Source organism: Periophthalmus magnuspinnatus, chromosome 10 (genome assembly GCF_009829125.3).
Source record: "Periophthalmus magnuspinnatus isolate fPerMag1 chromosome 10, fPerMag1.2.pri, whole genome shotgun sequence".
Lineage (NCBI taxonomy): Eukaryota > Metazoa > Chordata > Actinopteri > Gobiiformes > Gobiidae > Periophthalmus > Periophthalmus magnuspinnatus.
The window spans coordinates 30,740,238-30,751,070 of NC_047135.1; the positions used below are offsets into that span (position 1 = coordinate 30,740,238).

The 10,833-nt window shown below is 39.1% G+C and overlaps 2 protein-coding genes across 3 annotated transcripts; both read left to right on the forward strand.

Moving 5' to 3' along the window:
- Window positions 1-4,587: 4,587 nt before the first annotated feature.
- On the forward strand, window positions 4,588-7,415 carry spon2b (spondin 2b, extracellular matrix protein). The gene is made up of 6 exons (XM_033974148.2): window positions 4,588-4,686; window positions 4,902-5,159; window positions 5,254-5,477; window positions 5,577-5,768; window positions 5,851-6,046; window positions 6,983-7,415. Exons 2-6 carry the CDS (start codon window positions 4,940-4,942, stop codon window positions 7,159-7,161), a joined length of 1,011 nt encoding a protein of 336 aa, XP_033830039.1. The 5' UTR covers window positions 4,588-4,686; window positions 4,902-4,939; the 3' UTR covers window positions 7,162-7,415.
- Window positions 7,416-9,134: 1,719 nt separating this feature from the next.
- si:ch211-255i20.3 (transmembrane emp24 domain-containing protein 11) lies at window positions 9,135-10,424 on the forward strand. Of its 2 annotated transcripts, none has more exons than XM_033974265.2 (5): window positions 9,135-9,338; window positions 9,473-9,564; window positions 9,839-9,964; window positions 10,040-10,186; window positions 10,275-10,424. In XM_033974265.2, exons 1-5 carry the CDS (start codon window positions 9,200-9,202, stop codon window positions 10,422-10,424), a joined length of 654 nt encoding a protein of 217 aa, XP_033830156.1. In that variant the 5' UTR covers window positions 9,135-9,199. The 2 variants fall into 2 exon arrangements, with proteins under 2 accessions (XP_033830156.1, XP_055080601.1); XM_055224626.1 differs by having other exon boundaries at window positions 10,043-10,186.
- Window positions 10,425-10,833: the final 409 nt, after the last annotated feature.

Sequence of the window (10,833 nt, forward strand, 5' to 3'; positions counted from 1 at the left end):
AGCTTCTCTATTACAGAAAATGGTCCAAAGTATAAGTCTGTGTTTACAATGGACACATTCCAGCCCACACATGGGAGCACAAAGCCAGGTGTTTCTGCTAAAGGTGCTTCATACAATTATATACAGTATCACACTCTGGCAGAGTGCAGCTACTTATCATATACTATCCACTTGACTTAACAAACTAGAAGGTTATAATTCATTTGATAATATTGTCCTCTCTTTCCATGTATGGTATTTCTTTGGAAATATTATAAATTGCTGTTTGTTGCTTTGTGTCAGCAGCTTAGCCTTGGGTCTTCTTCACACCACTAAATGATCTAAATGATCTACTCCCGTAGCTCACGCCGATCAACACAACATACATGTTTTGTTGTCCAATATTTTATGATCTGTTTATCACTGTAAAAGAAAACCTGAAATTTGTCAACAGGGCAAAAAGTTTTAGTTGTATCATCCAGATTGTTTTGATCCCTTTTAAAAGCTAACTACTACTGTTTTAGTGAAAGATACAATAGAGCCAAGAGTACTGTTCTGGAAATTGGATTTCATTGGTTTTGCCTTTTTGCTGCATATGGGCCCTGTAAATCATGTGCTTTATACCTCCGGCCGGGGGTTCACCACCTCAACACTGGGTGGGAGGACAGCATGATGGGAAAAACATTGTGGGATTTCACTTTAGTGGGTCAGAAAGTGAGAAAGAAAATGGAATAAAATGGAAAAGACAATGAGATGGTTTAACAGAAGCAAGAAGAGAGCCGTCTGCTGTCGATGAAGGAGCGAGACAGGCAGCAGGGGGTAAAATATTGAAATACAGACACAGGAGAAGGTTGATTAAAAAGGACCACGGAGACATAAAACCACAGAAAGCCACAGAAAGCCACACCAAAATACAACGGCTCAACACTTTATAATATTTTGCAGCCAAAAGCGGGATAACAGGCAAATCGCAACCAAATCAGAAATCTAGTCGCAAATGAAGGGTCAAGGACAAATTATTCTTGTAGTTCACATAGATTTAACAGAATAAAATGTATTCTGTGGAATTTGTTACCTTTTCAATATAATCTAATCTATAATCTGTTCTGAGTATAATCTAACAAAAATAACAAAATATGACTTCAAAACAGATTCTTTACTACTGCAAGAGATTCAAAGTCTGGGAGCAAAATATTTTTATTGACCTTTGTACAAACTATATTGACATACATCGTTGCTCAGATCATTTCGTAAGATTTGAGACTTTGTGGAGAATAAAATAACAGAATAGCAATAGTTTACTAATTGCATTTTCCGAGAGATGAACGTCATAGTTAGTCATGCTTTCACCCACAAAGAAAATTACTACATTTTATGACACCACTGGACCCGTCATCTGCATACTGCTGTGTTACTTTCAATAACCCTCATTGCCATAAATTGAGTAGCTTTTTAATCTGTCTCAACACAACTGTGAGGGAACAGTCCAGGTGCCAGCTGTGATGAACAGCAAGACGCACAAAAACAGCTAACTCAGCAGCTTTGATTTCCTAATAGTGAATTTATACATGTTGTGTTTTAATACTCTGTGGTCACCTAATATTCTGGACCAGAACTGTTCATCCATAATTCACCAATATAAACTGCCTTTGTCTCGACATCTAATATTGCCTTGTCTAAGTGTGGTGGGCTATGATGATTGATGGCGCATGCACTGAGTATAGTCATTTACAATAGTCACAGTTTCTCTTAAGTTTACTAGAAGTTCACACATGCAAAGTAGTACTTTGACCTGCAGCTCCAAAAGTGTCACAAAAAGAGCAAATGAGTGCACTTGCAGATTGCTCCCACACACAAGGAAATTATTATTGTAAATCAGGGTGATTGCAGCACACGGGGGACTCACTGTGGAGTCAGGTCACCCAAAGCAAGAAGACCAGGTGTGTGAACTAAAGCATTATACTGTATTCAAGTTAAACTCAATACACAGTAATATACAAGTTAACCAGTCTTTCCGTTTTTAAAGAATTGTGCACCAGAAAGGAAGGAAAGTAGTAGGTAGTAGTAGTAGTAGCTTCCCACATTTGGTAGTCTACTCTATCCTGAAAAATCTTCAGAAGACATACGAGACCCACGTGCACTAAACCATACAAATTCCAGCAAGTCAAGACACCAAACAAAACAAAGGACTTGCTGAGGTGAACAACGCCACAAGGCAAAGTGTTGACTAAAGCCAGTCGCTATGGCAACAGGCCTTTAACCTAACATCAATAAACAACGATATTTTGTTTACTGACTGACAGCAATTAGGTTGACATATGTTGGCCGCTCAGTGGCCCTCACTTCCCTGACATTAACTCACAGACAACCCCATCACAGGAATTGTCTTCAGTCTCGTTTCACTGCAGCGATGTTCTGTTCACATAATGTTTTGTAACATTGCCAAATATTGTGTGTTCACACAAAAAGTAGTTTCTTTGAAACCAGACAAGGCAGTTGCTTTTCTCTAGTCTAACTTAGGAAACAGTAGGTAGATGTATATTTAGTAACCTTTTAAATAGTTGAATGCACTCAGTAGCTCTTATACATCACATTTACCAGCTCCTTCCACAGCAGTGACACGTGCCAGTGTACTCTTCTCCACTCAGACTGTGTTCACTGACCTATATTCAAAACTTTCCTTTCCACCTTAAGTATTTATTGCTTTCCTTCCCAACATGCAATTTGGACCACTGCCTACAAAAACATGTGAGTGGGTTTCACATCTTACTGTATAAATATAACACAAAACGGACCAGGGCTCCATTTAGATGCTTAAGAATGATGGAGCATTTATGAAATTTAGGCAATACATTCAAGTCATGAAATAAGTTGAAAATTTTTTGTACTTGCAGAAATTCTGCGTGTAGGAAGTTGAATCCTATGTTAAGTTCATTATAAAAAGTGCAATGTTTACTAATGTTTAATGTTTACTATTTGTACTATTGGAAAGGAAAAAAAGGTTAAATTTTGTTATTTGAAAGATCTATAGCTGTCACGTAAACTGTAATGTGTGGGTAAACAGGCTGTGTGTGCAAAGGTGTGCTCATTTGTTTGTACGAAACGTGAGCATGTGGAAATCATTAGATGTGGGCTGATTGAGCTGTACCATATTTGTGTGTTTGCATGTGAGAGTGTGGAGTGTTGACTGCCAAACACCACACCTCCAGCCTAAACACATACTGCCTCTGTATTACCTGCCCTGGCTGAGACACAACACAGGACATGTTATCACCGCTTCACATGGTATGTTTATCCCTCTGGGTATAAAATTAGGGGGCAGAATACATATTTAAAGCTAAATTAATCACTTTTTCTTGTTTTGTTTTATTTTTGTTTGTGGATTGGCATCACTTTTTTGTAATTTATATATATTTTTGTTTAGTTTTATTAGTGCTAATGTCACAGTGTCTTGTCAATAACTTTTCTCATTGATGTTTTTATATATTTTGTTATTGGATGACCGATTGTCAATTTTTTGCATGTCCAATCTATATTTTAAAGCCAGTATGTAACCTTTTAGCCATAAAAAGACTAAAAAAAGCATGTTTTTCATTTTTGTTGTTTATTACACTGAAAAACGTATATAAACATACACCTTTACTGTGAGCGGCTTTGTATTTGCACAAACCTGACTCTTCTTTGGCCCGAAGGGGGGCTCCTCATGCTTGTTTCCATGGAAATGTTTTTCTTTTGGCTATAATATTCCCCAGTATGGCATAAATCTTACCTTCATGGATAATATTCTGAAGTATGGTTTTGACTTTCTGTTTCCATGGAATCGTGAGGGTGATAAACCACCTCAAGAAAGTTCCATGCTGTTACTTTAATGAAATCAGTTATGATTGTATGTTGTTTCGTGTGTATTTGTATTGTTATATGTCTATTATTTATGTGATTTATTTTGGATGGTCTGATAGTGATGTCGGAAAAATAAAATAAGGAGTGGAGACTGACAGTGACGTAAACGACTTTGAGATTATTGCTGTTCCGAGCTATTTAGTGCAGCCGAATTGTGTTAGATCATGTGTCACTGCTAGCTAATACTACATGCATGTGCAGAAATAGGAATCTGTCTAATGAGATCATTCAAGCACTAGTTTGCCCTGATTACCTCTGTCAGGTTCATATCTAAACCCCATCTGATCCTCCCTGTATGTATAATTTATGCGCAATGAATTTTATTATTATGTCATACTATGGACCAAATGTTCTGTGTCTGAATGTTTATGCAATGCAAAGATGCTTTATTGGGCTACTGAGAGATGCTTGGCTACTGTGTTCTGCTGTCAAGTGAAGAGCTGAACCCTGAAGTGCACCCAACACTTGGCTGTACACATGAGACTGCAGAATACATTAAGAAGTTAACAGGCCACTTAGAAGCAACGGGATTGACATGGGGATCTGTTTCCAAAGGTCAGACAGGTGGGGTGTAACCACTAATGAACAGATATCAAGGAAACCAAGTTGAAGAAATGGGAGGGAGGAGTGTTGAGGGTGGAGGGAGGGAGCGAGGTGCACGTCCCGGAGTGCATAAATAGGCCAAAGCGCTTTTGGAACCTCGCAGTCACTGTTGCACACAGCCACACGGAGCACTGCCCTCCCCCCTCGTCACCTGCTGCACCCTGCTTCTTCTGCTGCTACTTTTCATAATCAAGCTTCAAACAAGTGAGTAACTTATGAATTGCTACTACTGCATGGTTAATTGTTACGGTAAATCAAAATGTCAATGTATGCATAAAAAATAATTCTAAGTTTGTCTGTTTTAATCTACAACCCTATTATAATTAAACTCACATGACTTCAATGCTGCTATAACGATCACAAAATCCTGATTTGCTGATACATTTTTGTTTGTTGTTTCTGTGTCTCCTTTCTCTTAGGTCTTCTTCCTCTTCATCACTCTTCATCTATCTCTATTATGGATCCTATTTACTCTGAGGCTGTTTATCGCTTCATCCTGATGGTGGCAACGCTGGGCCATGGAATTCTCTCCATGCCTGTCCCCACTGACATACCCATGTGCACAGCTTCAGAAACAGCCCAGTACAACCTCACCTTTACTGGGAAGTGGAGCCAATCAGCTTTCCCCAAGCAATATCCCGTGTACCGCCCCCCTGCACAGTGGTCTAACCTGGTTGGTAAGTTCACAAAAAGCATTTAATCCTCCATTCTTACCAGTCATAATCCTCTGCCTGCTTCAACTGGTTCCTATCTTCGTTTATCTGCTTTCAGGGGTAACCCACAGCTCTGACTTCCACATGTGGCAGCGTAATGACTTTGCCAGTAACGGAGTGAGGGAGTTCAGTGAGAAGGGAGAGGCCTGGACGCTCATGAAGGAAGTGGAAGAGGCGGGAGAACGCATCCAAAGTGTTTATGGCATCCTCTCTGCTCCGGCTGTTGTGGGAGGAACCGGCCAGATGAGCACTGAGTTTGAGGTGGTGGCCAGACACTCCTATGTAAGCCTTTCTATGTCTTTGCTGCATTTTAGACAGGACAGGACTAGACAGGAGTCAGTAATCCACCATATTTACCTGCTGTTGCCATGTTTCTTGCAGCTGTCCTTTCTTGTGCGCATAGTTCCAAGTCCAGACTGGTTTGTGGGTGCAGACAGCATAAACCTGTGTGACGGTGACCAGTGGAAGGACAATGTGTCACTAGAGCTGTACCCCTATGATGCCGGGACTGACAGCGGCTTTACCTTCTCTTCCCCCAATTTCGAAACCATTCCACAGGATAAAATCACACAGGTTTGATTTTTGTATTAAAAATCTTGATGATGTTGCATCTTGAACCATAAATTAATGCTCCTGTCTTTTTTCTGTTGAATAGATTACATCTTCTTTTCCAAGCCACCCCGCCAACTCATTTTACTATCCCCGACTGCGCCACCTGCCTCCTATTGCCAAAATCACATTGACTAAGATTAAGAAAAGCAATCATCAATCACCAATCATCAATCTGCCAATGGAGCCCACTCAGTCCAACCAACTTCCAACTGGAAATGAGATCGAAGAGAAACTTATAAGTAAGTCAGAGGATAAAGCAGCATGACAGTCTTAATCCTAAAGAGAATTTTGGATGTGCTTTGACTCAAATTAAAGCATTTGGTAACCCTTAGAGAAAAAGCTACCCATAGATGCAATTACCTTCCACAACCAGAAACTTAGATTAGCCCTGAGCATCAGCAAATACTAGTGGAACATCTGTTGCAATGAAAAAGAGGAAAATCTGTCTGAAAATAAATGTTTTAAGCTGTTAAACATGGTGATGTTGAATTTTCCAAATGATTGTAAGCATTTAACATAAACTATGAAAAAAGCACAATGCTAACAAAATGAAACACCAGTGCATACCTAAAGGGCAATACAGCAAGAGACAAACACATAAACATCTCATCTTTGGCCAAAGTGATAAAGATTTTTTTCAACTATTTTCAACATCACAGATACCGTATTAATCTCCTAGACAACATACAAGTCTCCTAGACAACAAGCATCAACAAACAGACGAATGGGCCAAAATCCGATGAGGTTTCCTGCTTTAGTCCCTGAGCAGGTTCCAAGCTTCTCTCTGCTCAGATTTATTTTTATTTTAGTCTATGTCATACCACACCATAAAACAGAATGTCATTATATTGTCATTACTTATTAGAGGCAACATTAATAAATTGCTCTGAAGTTCAACATTTGCATAGACTTGACTTGCATATTCCACCTCTAGTTGGCAATCCACCTATCCTCCACCTTCTGTCCTCTGTTATTCAACTCAGTCTGCAAAACCAATCAGCTGTTTGCAAAGCTGGCCCAGGCTGGCCAAAGAAATAAAAGCAGAATGTTACATAAGTCCAGGGGTTATGGCCTTGTTGTGACTTACATATAAAACACAAATCAATTAATTAAATACAGGAATGGAGGCAAGAGGATTCAAATATACCTGAGGCTAATCATCTATTTGTTTGCAGATACTCCTTTGGACTGTGAGGTGTCCGTGTGGTCTCCCTGGGGCTTGTGTAAAGGCAAGTGTGGAGACTCAGGTGTGCGACACCGCACTCGCTACATCCTTATGCATCCAGCCAACAATGGAGCAGCCTGCCCTCTGCTGGAAGAGGAGAGAAAGTGTTCCCCAGACAACTGTTTATGACTAAGCCAGGAAAAGGGGGACAGTAAAGAGAGGAAAGTCAGGAGAAAAAAGAAGGACCGAAAGTCCAGGAGAGGGCGAAAAAGACAAAGACAAGGCAACAGTAAAAGGTCTGTTAGCTATTTGAATGTAGAATAAACCTAACTCAAACAGTGACTACTGATCCAGGGTCACAAGTCATGCCTCATAGAGACATACACTGACTAATGGAGATGTGATGCTAAATTCTGAAAGGTGTAGTTTAGCAAAAATGCTATTGGACATCTCTTCAGTTTTAACAGATTTCTAAATTATACACGGTTGGAAATAGTAGAATGGCACAGTACACGCTGCCAAGAGGCTCAGCTAAAGGATTCTTCAACCCTGTTTAACTTCTAATAAATATTTTAATTATTTGTATGTTAAAAGTTGTTAATGTAAGTACAGTAAGCTGTTATACTTTTTGTCTTTCTTCACCAAAAGGCAAAATGCCAAAATATATTAATGACAGGATTTTACCTGTTGTGTACAGTCATGTTTATTTCGAATACATAAAAATTCAACTGAAGTTAACATGTTTGTAAATACAAAAAAATAAAATAAAGTGCTGTGAAAGGCTCTCTGTTAATGTATTAATACAGTTCCCAACAGAACTGAAATGACACCTGCATCTACACTCTAGCAGATGGAAGAGAATGTATTACACATTAGCTCTAAAGTTCTTCTGATGTTGAAACTAAATGATTTACGGAGTGCAAAGAAACCACAGTCAACTTCCTGACCCTTTCTGGAGTCCCCATGTTGGGTAGGATTTGCTCTGATGAGGTGTGGGCTGTAAAATGGATAAAACTGATCACCAACTACTTAAAACTATCCCACAGCTTTTGATTTACATCATGACCAGCAAGTAAGTGCATAATGCTTTAAGTATTTGTTTATTCAGTGGAATGAGGCCATCTCTTGGGTATTGCTTACTTTTTTGTAATACTGTTTCTGTTGTTTCAGTTCTACTTTTCAAACACAATCACAGAAAATACAAACGTGAGCATCATTTATAACTTATTTTTTCCCATTGTAATTGACTATTGTGTCGTAAAGTGAAAACAAATGACAACTTCTGCAAAACTACAGTTAATTTAGCTACAAGTGTAAGACATATTGAAAGTCCATTTAAACCATATGGAACCAAAGAGACATTTAATATTTCTGATATTCACATTAGGGAGTGACAACTATTGCAGATGCGAAACGTGACTTCAGAGTTCACTTTATAAAATGACCTCATCCCATCAAACTCATTTTGACAAAACTCCAATATACGGTGTCCACGTGAGGTAAGGGATGGAGTTATAAGCCAGCCTTACTTTTAAGTGGATGTGTCTAAAACCAAAGCAGTCACTCATAACAGTTGAGAGAGAGCAGTGAATGAATAATGCATACAGTACAATAGCTTTACCATGCGAATATGCTCACTCACTTATACTACGTCAGTATTCACTGCTTACCCTAATGAAGAACACATAAAGGTCAAAACACGTTAGTACATCCCTGAATAAAGGATTTTTAATCAAAATTTGGACCGTCTTGGATTGATTCTCTCAGTTATATTTATCTAGTTTTACACAATATTAATGAAATACAACCAGGGTGTTTTAAATATTTGGTGCTAAAATATATTGTGTTCATTATAAAAATAAGTCATAATCTAGGGGGGGCGGGGCGTACTATGAGCCATACTATGTGATTTCTACAAGACAGTCACAACATTCTAATATTTTGTTTTTTCTATATATTTCATGATTAATGAAGCAAAAAAGCTGTCACTAATACTAACACTTTAAGTCCAAATAATCTGTCATCTTGGTCACTATTTCAGTTCATGAAATCTACCTATTGCAGTTTTACGACAGGCTTGAGGTAAACCAGTCAGCACACTGGCTCAGTGTCGCGTCACACTTTGCAGCACCTGCTCACTTCTCATACATTCTCACACACTTTGTAGTACTACTGAATACCTTTTTAAATATTTGACATACTGCTTCCTAGCTCTGGTGTGGCGTGAATGAAGAATATGGATTTTCAATGCTCTAGTTTTCTTGTTCTGTGTTACCTGATGCTAGTGGCATCCATGTATTTTGATCTTGGAGAGCAGGAGGAAAAATGTATCATCGAAGAGGTTCCTGAAGACATGCTTGTGACCGGTACGTCCTGAGAACATGTGAACCTGTTATTAGAAACTTGTATGAATATAGTTTGTTTACAGTCATAAATACACCAAACTACACTAAATAATTACATAATGTATTTAGTGATTAATTGAAAAATGTGCCTTAAGGTTTTTTCTTATTGGAGCCTTGGGATGTGAAGACGCTGAGCCATTCTCCACATCTCGGTGTAACTGTGACAGTCAAAGATTCAAACTTTGAGGTACTGAACATGCTTTTCTTTCCCCAATTCTTTTTTTTAAATATTGTTGGTGTTTTATGCAGTCAATGGCACAATGACAATAGCACTGTTATGAGAAGCTTTTGCCTTGTAATCAGAACATAGCAGGATCAAATCAAAGGCACATGTCAGTGTGATACACTTCACCCTAATTTCACTGGGTGAGACAGGACAGGATTCCCCATCTGACTGTTTGGCCCTGACGCCCTTGAAGAAAGAAATGTGTTCATTTTAATATACAGTTCTTTTTTTTTAGGTTGTGATGTCCAAACGATACAGTACATTTGGGAAATTCACATTCACTTCACATGCCCCGGGGCAGCATTTCTTGTGCTTTCAAACCAACTCCACCAGGTTTTCTGTATTTGCTGGAGAGCGGCTGGTGAGCTTTACAGTTTCATGAAAATATGGTAAACACAAGTGTACATGTCAAATGTGTAACGTTTTACTTGTGCAGAAGCTACACTTGGATATTCAGATGGGTGAACACTCTATCGACAGAAACACAGACAAAACAAAAGACAACATGGAAATACTGGAAAACAGCCTCAGTCACCTGAGAGATCAAATGTTGTACATCACCAAGCAGCAGGAATATCAGAGGGTATCAGGATTTTTCTGTTTTCCTGCAAACTTTAGAGTGTGCTTGTTGCAGTATAACTAGTGTTTGTTCTGTGCTAAATTAACTTTAGGAAAAAGAAGAAACTTTTCGTCAGATTAGTGAGGACACCAATGGCAAAGTGTTGTGGTGGGCTGTGGTCCAGACTTCTATCCTCCTGGCAGTCGGCTTCTGGCAAATGAAAAAACTCAAAGATTTCTTCATCGCAAAGAAGCTGGTCTAATATGTGCTATAACATGTAATAAAGTTGTTTGAATATTAAAAGGGTTTGGGTCTTTTTATTTGTTTCTTGTGACAAATCCACAAACAAAAAATGTGGCACTTTTTTTGTAAGTTTTAGTGAAGTCAGAAATATTTCCCTCTTTCATTTTATTTTCCTATATCCATGAGTTGGCCTGTGATGAGTGCGTGAAGCACAGGGTGAAGCACAGGGTGAAGCACAGGGTGAAGCACAGGGTGAAGCACAGGGTGAAGCACAGGGTGAAGCACAGGGTGAAGCACAGGGTGAAGCACAGGGTGAAGCACAGGGGTGAAGCACATGGGTGAAGCACATGGGTGAAGCACACGGTGAAGCACAGGGTGAAGCACAGGGTGAAGCACACGGTGAAGCACACGGTGAAGCACAGAGGTGA